This window comes from Carex rostrata, chromosome 8, assembly GCF_964058835.1.
Source record: "Carex rostrata chromosome 8, lpCarRost1.2, whole genome shotgun sequence".
In the NCBI taxonomy this organism is placed as follows: Eukaryota; Viridiplantae; Streptophyta; class Magnoliopsida; order Poales; family Cyperaceae; genus Carex; species Carex rostrata.
In genome coordinates, this window is record NC_135925.1 from 3,515,557 (window position 1) to 3,530,699 (window position 15,143).

The window sequence follows — 15,143 nt, forward strand, 5'->3', positions numbered from 1 at the left end:
TCGAAAGTCACCCCTGATCCAGTTAACTCGACTGAAGCATCAATTAAGTTACCTAATAGCAATGTCGAAGATGGAGCAGCAACGAAGTGCAGATCAAAGCTCATCTCTATTTCCTACACGCAACCTACGCCGTGTCCCTATGGAAATGATAGCGCCTAGTTTGTTCTATGGATAGAATAAAATTTTAACTGTGTGTTTTGTGTGAAAATAATGTTGTGTTTGCATCTGGGAATGTAATATAAGCAGTATCAATTTGAACTCTTTGGATGCCTTAATTCACCCTAAATTATCTTGTAATTGGTAACAATATTTTATCTTAAACGTACATATTGTGCAATATGTGTTTTATCTCTTTCTTTTTTGCTTTTTTCATTTACTCTTCTTTTTTTTTCTTTTTTTTTTTAGTGGGGGGGATGGGATTGAATGCCTTTGTACCAATATGACTTGTATACTAAAATAGCACCAGATTGTTCAACACTTAAACAGTGATCAACACTAATGGATCTCACCGTAGACATTGTGTTCTACTGTTTATTACTGGAGTTTGATATAGTACTGGTTCCTAGTTTACTGTTATCTTTTATCTTTTTTAGCTTCCTGTTCTTGTATGCTTTGATTCTTTGATTCGAGAATATTTGTGGGGATTGGGTAATACTTTTATCTTTTTTGTTTCGTTTCTTTCTTTCTTTTTTCTTTTTTTTTTGATGAAAAGTATGTAGCCATAATTGCCGGTATTATTAAATAAAACTTATATTTACAAGTACAAAAGATAAAAAAAATTAGAAACATCAACCTTACGACGAACTAATACCCACCAAGTTTTAAACTAACATCCAACTGTATACAACACAAAATAGGTCTTTTTTGAAACATTCATAACGTCTTAAAAGCAAAACATAATAAAATAGATAGAGACAAATGAATTATTCGAGTTGGGTTCGGTGAGGTCAAAAATTTGTAATTCGGGTATAATTTAGGAATGATTCGGAATTATTTAGACCAAATATCTTAGTCCTACAACAAAGCAAAAAAAATGTTACGGAAAAATTTCAAGAATATTCGCGAATAATTTGTTCAGAAAAGTTCTTAAAGTTCATGAATTATTCGAAAATAATTCGGTCAACCGAATAATTTAACGTTCGATTCATCATTAGCAAAAAAAAACGAATTATTCACGAATAATTCCCGAATCTCATTACTATGGTTCATACATGGCAGGCTTTATATCAAGCTAGAATAAATTGAACCTGCCCAAACTAAAATGTGTCTATAACGCTGTGATCGGATATTGAATTTTCTTGAGAAATGGCAACTTGGATTTGATCCAGTACGGTACCCTACCGTGTAGAATGAGATCTTCATCGTTCATTTTAATCTAACACAAATTTTAAAGCGGATCTCCTGTAAGCTATAATCCACTTATCCAAGACAAATAATTAATTTGTCTCAGCTTTTGAGTTCTGTCTAAAAACTTTTGTCTGGGCCGAAATTTTCGTTTTCAAACTAGTAATTTGGGTTCCAGCCCAGTTCAGAAAATTCTTGTCAGAATCAGCTCAGCCCAGTACAATACCTGACCGTCCAAATTGCAATCTCAATCGTCCGTTTTCATCTGACACGAATCTTAATGCATAACCCTATAATCCAAATAGGTTCCGGTACCGCAAGGATACTGACTCTACCCGTTCCCACACCAAACCCCGGGAAACGGGTCGACGTATACTCTGATCGGAATAAAAACTGAGGAGAAAATAATTCAATTCAATAGAAAAGAAAGGATTGGGATTAATTTGGAATTGAATTTTGTTGATTGGAAGGAGTAAAAATGTAAAATGCATAAGCGAATTCAATATTTGACAATAAAAGAAAAGTTTAAAAGTTCAATTAATTTACAAAGGACTGCCATTGCCATTTAACAGAAGGAAGAAATAGCCAAAAAAAACCTAAAACGAAGTGAAGACGAAGAGGTGAAACTCACGGCTCCTCATTAACTAAACCAGATCCATACTTTAACTCTTTCCTCTCCGCCTCTTCTTCTCCTCCTTTAGTTACGACTTTCTCATAAAGCTGGGGTCCACAGCTTCTCCCACAACAACGAAAGGGCAGGGTACGTGCAACAGCAGATAGATGAGGGTAGCGACATAATTTTATCTCAACGAAATCGTTTCTCGTCAAATACCTTCAACTTTCACGTGATTTTGTTGGAGGAAATATGTCCTCTCAAATCCATCCGAATCAAATCATCTCCCTTTGAGATCTATGTTCCGATCAGACAACGGAAAAGAATTCCCATTCTATTTCTCGTTTGAGCAAAAAAAATTTTGTTCCGATCATAGGGGTACTCTTCTCGATCTTTGTTTCTGACGACGCTAATGGAAAAGGCTGAGAACTCTAACCCTAAACTGAAGATCGCCATCATCCATCCCGATCTCGGGATAGGTTAGCTCTTCGTTGTTTTTTTTTATTGGGAATTTTGTCAATTTTGAATAGTACAGTATCGAGTAGATTCTCGTTTTCGGTGCACGAAGTGGCAATTTTGTTCTAACTGCGGTTTGAATTTGGTCCTATGCCGCTCGGGTAGGTGGTACTAGACAATTTTAATTGGAGATTAATGATTGGAATGTGATTTTACATATGTTACCATTTAACAATTGTTGTATACTTTAGAGCTTTATTGTGATATAATCCGATCCCTATTTTAATTCTATTTGGTTTTGAATGAACTGGTGTGATATTTTTTTTGTCTTCTGGAATTAAATTTCGAAAGTTAGATAGCTACTTTTCTATGGTTATTTTAGTTTTAGTAGTTCATTTACTTTGTATGGATATTAATTATATTAAAATTTCAAAAGATAAATCTTTCATTTTATTTTCATTTATGCATCTCAAGTTTTATGTATGTGTTATTTGTCTTTCTTTTTTCTGAAAAATAGGCGGGGCAGAACGACTGATTGTTGATGCGGCATGTGAGCTTGTTTCACATGGACATGATGTCCATGTTTTCACTGCACATCATGATAAAAACCGTTGTTTTGAAGAAACTGTTTCTGGTGAGTATTGAATTTTCTGCTAGTGGTGTTAACTTCCAAATCATCCGGACAACCACTTGTGTATATTTCAACACAAAATTGTGGATTGCAAACATCTGCCATGACTTGATTTCCTGGATTGTCAAGTTCAAAATATATATCAAGCAAAATAAAATAAAATAAAAAGTTCGCATATAGAAGCTATCTCCCTTAGAAAGCATGGTAATCTTCCGAAAAAGGGAATAAGAAGTATCAATGTGACTTTTTATAAGAATTAGTTTGTTTCGATCATTTTACTATCTTAGGCAACTTCCTTGCTAGCATTTGTTCACACTCTTTCTTTTTTTTCATGCTTGCCAGGTTTGTTTCCTGTTACAGTATATGGTGATTTCCTACCACGGCATATCTTGTACCGGTTTCATGCGATATGTGCCTACATCCGTTGTATTTTTGTAGCTTTATGTGTAGTATTCTTCTGGTCGTCATTTGATGTAGTATTAGTAGATCAAGTCTCAGTTGTGATTCCTCTCCTTCGAATCAAACGAGCAACAAAGGTGCAACCAATCGAGCTGGTCTTGTGAAAAATTCAGTTGCGTAATTTAGGAATTCTAGGTGTAAGAATAGCTTAGAATTTGAAAAAAAAATTGACAGTTGCCAATTTTGCCAATTTTATGGCAACTAACAATTTCATTAAAACCTAAGAAAATCCATTATAGAGTATTTTGTTAAATTACAATTCAGTTGAATATAGTTGCATGACTCGGTAATTTTGGTACAATCAAAGCAAAAATGTAGATTATATTTGATACAGAAAGCCTTTCTGTTATTAGTACTGTAAATTTCCCTTTCCTTATATAAAGAGAAAATGTTCCATGCCTCTTCACATCAGAAAATGTTTCATATTATGCCATAGAAATTTTCTGTAATTTCTTTGATTGTCTTCTCGAGTCTGAGTACCAAGTTGAAAATTATAATGTTCTCTCGAAATGAGGATTATGTTTTACATATAAAGCTGTACTTGCAAATACGCGAAAGCACTTTGCCTAATTTTTTAAAGGAATTAATATAAGAATGAACTTTTCAAAATGTTACTGGGGAATGAATTTTTCAAAATGGTACTGGGGCTGTCAGGTCGTCAGATGCATTAATTCTCAGTGGCTAAACATCTTAAGCTTTCATATTGTTATTTCATCAAACTGCTTCTGATTTTTCTTTCCAATTTCTTATATAAGGTAGTGTTCTATTGCCATTTTCCTGATTTGTTGCTTGCGCAACACACAACAATGCTTAGGAAGTTGTACCGAAAGCCTATTGACATGATTGAAGAGGCAACGACAGGTACAATTTTTTGTTGAATTTTGAACCTATATTTTGTTATCTATTTATTTGTTTATTGATTTATTTATGGAAATATTTAATAATGGAACCATCTATTTGCTTGAAACTACTTTTGCAAGGATCTATCCAACATTATAATCCATGTTATAATATATCTAAATTTTATGTTGAAAGATTTGTTTAAATTTTATGTTGAAAGATTTGTTTAACCTAGGTATCAGTCCTCACCCACCAATTTTCGTAAACAACAATTAATTATTTTTTTCATATTAGGAGCAACAGTCATCTTCTGCAAGTTACTATCGGAAACTATCTCTTCTGACATGCAAGCTTTGTCTAAATAGTCCAAATACATTTATTTAGCAAGATAGTTTAAATTGTTTGTTTCACAGTGGTCAACTTACACGTAGTGGTCTTATGTTGGGTTGCAATTTTACACAATACAGGACATTAAAATACATTTGTTTTCTGATCGTCCAGGTCTGGCGAATCTTATTCTAGTTAACAGTGAATTCACAGCACGTACATTTGCAACAACATTTCATGGCCTTAACAAGAAAGGCATCAAGCCGTCAGTGCTCTATCCAGCCGTCAGTTTGGGGCAGTTTGACCAACCATGCTCTTATAAGTAAAGTACATGCTTTTATAGTTGATTTTTATTGATTTATGCTGTCGCCTTTAGACATAAATGAAGGCAACTTACCTTGGTATTGATCCAGTACCTTACTGATAGTTATTGGTTCTCACAAGCAATTAAGCCCTAATTTAGTCTACCATGGTTATTTTGTGATTGTATAATAAGGACTCAGTTTTTCCTATAATTGTGAGTTCTGCAGTTTCAACTTATTGACCTTACAGGACTCTATTGAAGCTTACTTTGTAATTATACAATATGTTTTGTATTGTTATCAATGTCTAACCTGACAGGAGTGATATAAATTTTCTAGAATTTTGTTTGTTTCATAAATTATCTTGTATTATTTTCGTTTTAGGTTGAACTTTTTGTCTATCAACCGGTTTGAAAGAAAGAAGAACCTTCAGCTAGCTATTTCGGCATTTGCACTTTTTAGATCTTTTGGAGGTGCTGATGTTTCAGATGCTATCTTGACTGTTGCAGGTCAGTATTTTTTTTTTTTTTTGCTCTATTTTATTCAATGTAAATCTCTTTTTCTAGGTCTGATCTATTAGTCTTTCTATCCTTTTGGCAAATGAAAACTCTCCTGTCATTATAATAAGAGTAAATTACACGAATGGTCCTTATGGTACTTATATTAAAATTCTCAATTTGCTTGTTAAAGTTCTTAATTCATACCAAATTAGTCATGCTGTTAAGATATGTTAATAACATGGATTGGAATACTGATGACCTGTCAAAAACACAAGAAAAATAACACATCATCTTGTGATCTGGATGCTGAGTCAACAAAAATACGTCAAAACCCTAAGTATCCCCCAAAAAGGCCACTCTCTCTTTTCCCTTACAATTCTGAGATGTACAAAGGAGAAGGTGAAATGGGAAATGCCATAACTCTGAATTGCTCTACTAAAATCCTAGGAAATCAAAGTACAAAATGGGGCCACATAGAATTTACGAATGAAACACTATGGATGGAACAATGATTTGATGAGATCTATACAGCGAGTATTAGCAATTTCATTATTTATAGACTTCTAATGGTCTATTCGGTTTTTTGGATTTTGGACTAGTGCAGAGTCAACACCAAGTTATATTGCAGTCTTTTTTCAATAGAATCGATGTTGGCAATCTGAATTGACCTTTAGGAGTATTGGTTTCGAGATATCTGGTTATATTCATTGAATTATTTATAAATAAAAAAAAAATCAAGAGCTTATGTCTGCTACAAAGAACAATAGTTTCGGAGGATCAAGGTTCTACTCTGTGAGCAGTTGCACTGGAGTTAATTAAGCAGCATTTTAGCAGAAAATTATATCCAGAAGATAAAATTTGAGAATCCACACATTTTCTGACTTTTCAGTCAAACGTGTTTGATTTAAAGGAGGATATGATAGGCGCCTAAAAGAGAATGTCGAGTATCTAGAGGAGTTAAAGTGGCTTGCACAGACTGAAGGGGTGTCAGATCAGGTTCGCTTTATCACATCTTGTTCTACAGCAGAAAGAAATGAGCTCCTCTCCAACTGTCTTTGTGTTCTATACACCCCGCAGGTAGCTTCATTCTTTCTTAGCTAACTTTTTTTTGTTTACTTTAGGTTTCAGTCTGTGCACTTTATACTGTCTTACTTATTTTTACTCTATTTATTACTGCTTGGAATTTGCACCAAGTTCATCCTTGAATTTTAAGGAAGAAGTTAAGTTGATCTTTTTTAGAATAGTCAATTGAAGGACTAAGTTTATTTTAAGGGTCCAAAGACCGATTTGGTACAAATGAAATTTTAGAGACATTTGGTTTTCTATTGGAAGTTCAATGACCAAAATGGTGCAAATAAAAGTCCTAGAATCAATTTTAATTTTATAATAAATGTTCAAGGACCATAACCTGAATTCTTCCTTGAGTTTGAATCTATCATTTGTAAGTATGCATGTCATTTTTAGGATTTTTATGAGCATATAATCGAGTTTGTAATGTACTGGAACTGTGCAGGATGAGCATTTTGGCATTGTTCCTCTGGAAGCCATGGGTTCCAAAAAACCGGTAATTGCCTGTAACAGTGGTGGGCCTGTGGAGACAGTCAAAGATGGCGAGACTGGGTTTCTCTGCGATCCTTCTCCTGTGCAATTCGCAAATGCTATGTTAAAACTGGCAAAGGATTCTGACATGGCTGCAAAAATGGGAGAAGAGGCACGGAAACATGTGACAAGTACTTTCTCTACCATGATATTCGGGGACAAATTGAATAATTACGTTCTTAACCTTTACCATCATAGAATTGAATAACAGGTTTATTAGTTTTACCTTTTCATTTCTTGAAACATTTGGGGTAAGAGCATTTTATTGTCATTCTTAGTAGCGACGTTGAAGTGGAAGTTTTCATGATTGTAACAGAAATACAGCTTTAAATTTTGTTGTCTTCTGGGGTTGATCGTTTTGAATTTAAAATTTATTAATTGATATTATAAATGTCTGTTGGGCTTAATTTTAGTTGCAAATATGAAAACTTGTTATGGATTGTACTAGTAACTTTGATTGTATGAAATGTACATTTTTTTTTGTAACAGTAATGAGTATTAAATTTTGGACTTGATATTCTTCTCTCGTTTTTCTTCTCTCCTCTTCTTTCCCCCTTTTTTGTCTTTTTTAATAGTTCCACAAGTTAAGCAACAATTTCCTAGATATTGTAGAAGGATATGAATTTCAAGACAATCTTTCAAATTTCTGAACCCAAACAAAGTATAGGTTTTCTTTTTCTTTTTCTTTTTTTTTTGAAAGTTGATATAGATGTTATTTTTAGTGAAGAGGATCTAATGGTATAAGAAATTTAGTGAAGAGCAAAATCCCAAACCAATGAAACTAGATTATCAAGCAAACAAACAGTTGCAATAGAAATTTAGTGAAGAGGGATCTAAACAAGCAAACAGTACCGATAAAATAAGGTCATACAGCGGTTTGCCAGACTTATCAGCGAGATACTAGTTTACAAGAGAAATGAGGAGGCATTGGACACCCGACAGTCTAGGGGTGAGTAAATCGCTCATAACTCGTGAGCCGCTCATAACTCGCTCATTAACAGCTCGCCTAAACTCGCTCATTTATCCGCTCATTAACAACTCGCTCATTAACAACTCGCTCATTTACTTAATGAGCGAGCATGAGCATGACCCAACTCGCTCATAACTCGCTCATTAAGAATTTGTCACATTTAATCCCTGCCACATTTAATCATGTGTAATTCTGTGTAACATTTAATATACTAATAATATTCATGAATCATGGTTTCATATTTATTTTTTTTGTAAATCGCAGAAGTGCAAAACCAAAACCTATCTAAAGCCCAAAACCTGTCTAAAGCCCAAAACCCAAAATCTAACAGACGAACCAGTAGGACCGTCACAAGTAGGACCGTCAAAATTTGCATTATTGTTTTCATATTTAACAGACGAATCATATTTATTGTTTAAGATGAATTTTCATTATTGTTTTCATCATACAAATTTGCAGGTATGTGACAAGGAAATATCTCTGTGTATGTCACAAGTAGGACCGTCAAAATCGACAAGACGATAGCTGTTGGATTTTTTTAGTTTCTGTTGGATACTTGAATTATTCTATTTTTGTAATATGATTATATTTTTGTTGAATTTTTATTATATTTTATTTAAATGAATTATGACAATTTATTATGATGATTTTTAACAAATTTTGTTATGCGTCGGTACACTATATAATTTTGTTATAAGTCACAAGTCATAACTCGTGAGCCGCTCATAACTCGCTCATTAAAAACTCGCTCATTAACAACTCGCTCATTTATCCGCTCATTAACAACTCGCTCATTAACAACTCGCTCATTTACTTAATGAGCGAGCACGAGCATACCCTAACTCGCTCATGCTCGCTCATTAATCACCCCTACCCGACACCACCAATTAATATGCATAGCACAACCGGCATCATGCTTATCCGATTGATATCTTAAAATTATGGGCTTGGGATGGGAGCGATGGACAAGAATAAGGCCCACAAGCCCAACAAGGGACAACATGAGTGTGGTTTCAGCCCAGCAAGCTGTAGTTGAGAACATAGTGTCCCAGCAGACATTACCGGATAGGATTTACAATATTTTTTAGTCCCACAATATTTTCTTAAATCAGATAGCTACCATATATAAAAGAACCGCACAGCATGATTATTGCCTTCCTTAAGGCAGTGCATTACAGATGCATTTAGCAAAACAAACAACCTAAACTTGAGAACCTACAGTGCACGTCATGTGCACTCAGCAATTTTTAAATTTTGCAAGAAAATTTTTAAATTTTGCAAGAAAATTTTTAAATTTTGCTAGAAAATTTTTAAATTTTTAAATTTTTAAATTTTTAAATTTAGCAATTTAGCAATTTAGCAAAACAAACAACCTAAACTTGAGAACCTATATTGCATGCGAATGCGAGGGCCATCTCCCTAATAATATTAATGGTTCTAATTAACCGAATCTAAACGACTTTCTTAGAAATTCCACATGTTAAAAATGTGTATATTGCATGCGAATGCGAGGGCCATCTCCCTAATGCGTATATTGTAACTATTGTTGTCTCTATGTTTTATGTTTTCTGATTGGGTCATATGGGTATGTAGGCTTTTAGAGATGACAAGTTTTGTTGGAGGTGGTTAGGTATGATGTGCGGAATGTGTAGTATATGAATTGAAACGTTTGTGGCAAAAGATGAACAAGTCCATAGTATGCACTAGGCAACAAACTATTAATTCCTACCTATTTAATTCTGAAATTTTGAATAATAATAAAAAAAAAAATTGGGTGTTTCTTAAGCCATACCAGTAAATTGAGATAAAATGATCAATTCATTCTTTGCAAGGCTAAACTGCTCATTTCATAAACACAACTATGTGATGCATTCAAGTTTGTGCGATTACTCGTATGTTTTAAAATTGAATAAAATGCATTTGATAATTTATTTTTTTATAAGAGTGTATTAAAATACAAAAAGGTTTAAGCATTTGACCAGCATATATCTATTTAGTGTTTGAAAGAAGATCACTTTGACTGCACTAAAAAGGAATATGATATATACTAATGCTTAAAAGAATCAACAACTACTATTACAATGTTCCCAAATATTTTGACATGCAATATCAACTATGAACTTTGAAGCAAGTCAAGCGTGGAAACAACATGAGCAAGTCCTCCCGGCTCCTCCTCTAATTCAAAGAGATAAATCAAATTCAACAATTAATAAGAAAATAACAACAGCATCAATAACAAATAGAGCAAAAAATAATTTTATTATCTTATTTCTAGATAATCATAAAATAAAGATGTTTTGCAAAACACGACAATTTCTTAACCATCAAATCTGAATAAATTTGTACCTTAATTGCAATGCATCCATTTACATCAAGAGTAGTGAGAGTATTACAACAAGATTTCGACAATGCTTCAAGGCACGCATCTGTCACGCCAACAATCCCAAAAAGGCTACAACAATAATAAAAGAAACCATACATTGATACCTGATGTTAGATGTAGACTCAATACCAGTAAAGCCACATGTATATCATTGGCCAAGTTTGTATTCGGATTCTTATACAATAACATTTAGGCAAGCACAAATTTCTGACAACCAACTCGGATCAGACCATGCCTGTACCCAATCGATAAGCATTAATAAATGGGTTGTCACCATTGTCGACGTGTTAAATTAACAATCTTGATAATATGTTTCAAATCAAGCCAAAATATTCTTATAAAGTTGGAAAGACATTGTTGGCCTTATAGATTAGTTATATGAAATTTCATGCAATTTGGGTGACATTTAATGTTCCAGTAAAACTGACAAGTATGCATTGCAAATTTCAAGTTGTCTGTTGAATGGTAAAACTTGCATGACATTTTATCATTTGTAATGTGCATGATATACAAGTAGTATAGATCATAGAAGTTAATCTTTACTATTGTCAATATTGTCAAATTGTCCATTGTCAATGGATCCACAACCTTAGTTAATAAGTATCACACACACACACATGGATACATCTATACTACACAAAAAAATCATCTACATAGGGGTAAAAGGTTTGTATGAAAATGCGCCAAAAGCGAGCAATCATATATCCAACTTGAATCATGTATTTCAAATGTAATTTCGTCTCTAATAATATGTGAAAATTACAGATGAAAATGTGTAATTATTAAAGAATTGTATCATATGCCCTCTCCATATTACTTTGATAAACTAATAACCAGACTACGGGTAATATTATAGGACAAAAATATTATTTAACTATAATACCAACTTGTTAATGTAAAGCTCACTAGTTACCTCATGAACTCAAGGTGATTGCAACCTTGGGCAATTGCCATAATGCCAGCATCAGTTACACGTACACACCTGTCATGCATTATTTATATTACTCTGATAGTTTGACCAATTTCTCATTTGAAAGGATATTGTTCAAGCAACTGAAAAAAAGTTACCATGTCAAGTTTAAGTAAGTCAAGTTCCTGCATCTCGCTATGCAAGATAAGCCTTCATCAGTTAGGTTCTAAAATAATATGAAATTTCAGTCATACAACGTCTAGTGTGGTAAATAAAATAAAGTACTTGGGAGTAAATTACCCAAATTGTCTGACCAACTGAATTAGGTGTAATTTTACCGAAATTTTTTTAGTTACCACCCCAATATTTCAAAATTCTCACATTACCATCCATTTCTCCAAAATTCAAAACTCACCATTTCCGCTGGACCAATCTGCGCACGAATTGGGGGTCGTGCACAGACTAGTTTGGCGCCCTCGAAATGGTGCGTAGATTGTTCTGACGCACAACTTATTTTCTTTTCTTTTGGTTGGGCAGCATGGTTCTTGGCCCCACCATAAAGACACATGGCTGGTGTTAAAAAAATTTATTGATTTTGGAAATTTGGTGGGTCCCACCGGGATGAATGGAAAAACAATTTTTATTTGAGGTGGTGGGTCCCACAGGTATGAATGGAAAAAATAATTTATATTTGAGGTGGTGGGTCCATGGTAATAACAAACAATATTTTTCCAATTCAATCAAAGAAATCAGTACATGGAAATGGTGAGGCGCCAGACCAATCTGTGCACTATTTGGAGGGCGCCAGACCAGTCTGCGCACGACCCCCAAGTCGTGTGCAGATTGGTCCAACGGAAATGGTGAGTTTTGAATTTTGGAGAAATGGATGATAATGTGAGAATTTTGAAAGATTGGGGTGGTAACTAAAAAAATTTCGGGTAATTTTAAGGATTCTTTCTGTAATTTACTCAAAACAAGAGAGCAAAATATGAAGTATATCACGTCTAACCTGAGACCCACACATGTCTAGAAATCTCAGATTGGAAAGTATACCAATCTTCATATAAACCTTGTCTGTAAAGCTGCAAGGGAAAGAAATTAATGTCAACTGTCAAGTGACCACTAAACTAATTTTATTCATATGCAATTCAGCTTACATCAGCAGATACAGTGTCAGCTAGGATGGTACCAATACAAATTCACTTGAGCTATGAATGAAGATAGTAAGCGACATTTTCATGTACTCATGAGGGAGACCCATCAAATATTTGAAATGTACCTTGAAAGTGCATAAAGATTCAAACTTTGAAGACCAGAACATCTTAGGAGGAGCTGTAGGAGACCATTGTCTGTCAATTTGATACACCTATTACACATGAAGAACTTCAACTTTAGTACAAACTTTGTATTGTAATAACAGTAAGAAAAGAAAATATAAATATTGCATGATTTTATCTTGATAATATGTTGACTGAACTTCATGACAAATTCTTCTTAAAAAATAGCTAAGAAAAAAAAAATGACCTGGTGATATTTAATTTCTCCAAAGCTGGAAAACTATCAGCTATCCATAGCAAACTCTGATCTGTGATATTCTGGATTTTTCAGTTAAGAACAAATCCAATTATAAAATCCAAGGATAAAAGGGATATATCTTTGCACCAGAAAGAAACACACAAAGATGTTATTGTACCTTACAACCACTCAAGTTCAGGTCAATAATCTTCTGACAGTTTTTGACAATGTGTTTTATAGAATTATCAGTCAACCTATAAAAGGAAAAAAAAAAAAAAAAGGAAATAAGAAACTCTATCAGAAGCATCAAAGTGGGAGGTTTTATTTCCGATTATTTTTTTTTTTTTCTGAGTGAACTGTGAAAAACAATTTACCCAACATTCCAATATAGAGAAAGTGTATGAAGATTTGAGCAAATGCTTGTTATAGCTTCAATTCCTCTGTCAGATATTTTCTGACATGCATTCAAATTTAGAAATTCTAATCCCTTAAGAGACTCAAATCCCTGAAAGACATTTGGCAAGATATTAGAAATTTAGAATTGCAACGCAAAGTTTCGTACAATCAATCATGATAGTACTAGTTTGAACTGAATAGTGTCACAAGAAATAACAGTAATGATTTTAACGAATTTGTTATGTCTCAGAGTGAGTTAGTGATTTGACAGCCATCTTATCAAAACTAAAAGCACATCAGATATTGGAACCAATTGGTAAAGTTCAGGACAGTTTTGGTAAGAAAAAAAAATGAACTTGGGTCTAGCTTGATCTTTGCTGCACCTAAAATCCTTGAACAATTAGAAACAATCAAAATGGGTACCCAATTACTTACCAGATAACCTAGTAATTAGTAGTGTGTGCTTCTCAATTAATAATAAGGTATAAGAAAAGTAAATGCAAACCTTGGATTTAAGAAGAAGAAGATGAGTATCATCAATGTCTTGTGCAAATTCTAGGTTGAGCACTTTCAAATGCTTATACCTCTCCTGTTTAGTTAAGCCCAGAGATTAAACAATGCCAATACTAATCAAACATCTTAATTGAAGTATTAAATCTTAGAAAAGTCTAATTAGTGCTTCCAACATGGCACTGAGATTGAGGGTGTGCTCCCGAGTTGCAGTAGAGAAGGTGAATGGGAAGGAGGGTCATTTTCTCCCTTTTCTTTTCTTTTCTTCCTAACTCGAGATAATGGAGGTAATGAAGGTAAAAAGTATAAAAGATATAATAAGTACAAGTGAAAGGGCAGCAAGCAAACGAGGGCCAGCTGATTTGGTCTCACGCAAGTCAAGCACCTGAAAATGGAATTGCATGAATAATGGAAAATGGTTGCATGAATAAGTTGAGGGTTTATGAAATTGCGAAGTAAGTATTTGAGAAAGAGAGGCAATGGAGAACCTTCACCTTCCAGAACTGGGGATTGGAGAGGAGAGCGCGGTAGCACCAGGGGCTGGTCAGGAGGAGAGAGTAGACGTCCCTCTGCGGTAGCCTCGTTCCAACGATCTCCATCACTCGAGGCACCGTCTCTCTTCCCCATGCCAACGCTTTCTCTTCATTCCCTGCCGCCATTACTGTCGACTTTGCTTTCCACCTCTCTCCGACTCTCCCTCCCGTTTTTGCCTCAATTGTCTCGCTCTCGCTCTCTTTCCCTGTCTTCCTTCCTCTGCGTTACCTCACTGTTTGACTTTGAGTACGGACCGTTCGATAAGAATCGAACCAATCTGGACCAAGTATGTAATGCACTTGATCCTGTATGATTCGTGCTAATATATAATGAACGGACCAGATTCAATCTCAATATTTGAGGTACCTCAGGTGATAAAGAATTAAGAGAGAGCAAGCTGTAAAGCAAGGGAAAGAGTAATTTGGGCTTCGTGGGTTGGGCTGGGCCAACATTTTATTGGTACTTTTATTTTATTAATTCAATTGCATTGCGGCCTTAAAATGTTTTGACCCAAATCAATGAGATAAAACTTAATTCTATGACTTGCTATACTCTTCAAAATGCATGCATGAAAATAATTAGTGAATGAAAGCGCCAACTTATATTTATGTGTAAATTGGTTAGATGGTAAAGGTACATGGGGTGTTGAATTCTGTTTTAAATTAATTATAGATGGCAATTTTTCAAATTATTAAAAAGGAAATTTGATTTTGCCTGCTATCTTGGCAATGTTTGTTATGGAATCAGATCACCTGCTCTTCTGTGGGTAGAAAATTCATGCTTCTAAATTCACTGACAGGTTGGTCCAGAATGAATTCTGACATTTAAATATTGGATATAATTTTGTCTCAAAA

At 34.2% G+C, this 15,143-nt stretch overlaps 2 protein-coding genes across 2 annotated transcripts; one reads left to right on the forward strand and one right to left on the reverse strand.

The window, feature by feature from the left end:
• Nucleotides 1-2,067: 2,067 nt before the first annotated feature.
• LOC144557766 (UDP-Glycosyltransferase superfamily protein) lies at nucleotides 2,068-7,456 on the forward strand. The gene is made up of 8 exons (XM_078306339.1): nucleotides 2,068-2,436; nucleotides 2,931-3,047; nucleotides 3,387-3,580; nucleotides 4,259-4,364; nucleotides 4,845-4,992; nucleotides 5,357-5,481; nucleotides 6,383-6,549; nucleotides 6,986-7,456. The coding sequence occupies exons 1-8, from the start codon at nucleotides 2,370-2,372 to the stop codon at nucleotides 7,277-7,279; spliced, it is 1,218 nt and encodes a 405-aa protein (XP_078162465.1). The 5' UTR covers nucleotides 2,068-2,369; the 3' UTR covers nucleotides 7,280-7,456.
• Nucleotides 7,457-9,938: 2,482 nt separating this feature from the next.
• LOC144557767 (RNI-like superfamily protein) lies at nucleotides 9,939-14,496 on the reverse strand. Its single transcript, XM_078306340.1, has 12 exons — nucleotides 14,250-14,496; nucleotides 14,081-14,140; nucleotides 13,751-13,834; nucleotides 13,224-13,354; nucleotides 13,028-13,103; nucleotides 12,859-12,929; nucleotides 12,614-12,700; nucleotides 12,344-12,416; nucleotides 11,493-11,560; nucleotides 11,338-11,406; nucleotides 10,388-10,493; nucleotides 9,939-10,216 (listed from the first exon to the last, which is right to left on the reverse strand). Exons 1-12 carry the CDS (start codon nucleotides 14,412-14,414, stop codon nucleotides 10,151-10,153), a joined length of 1,056 nt encoding a protein of 351 aa, XP_078162466.1. The 5' UTR covers nucleotides 14,415-14,496; the 3' UTR covers nucleotides 9,939-10,150.
• Between the last annotated feature and the right edge of the window lie 647 nt (nucleotides 14,497-15,143).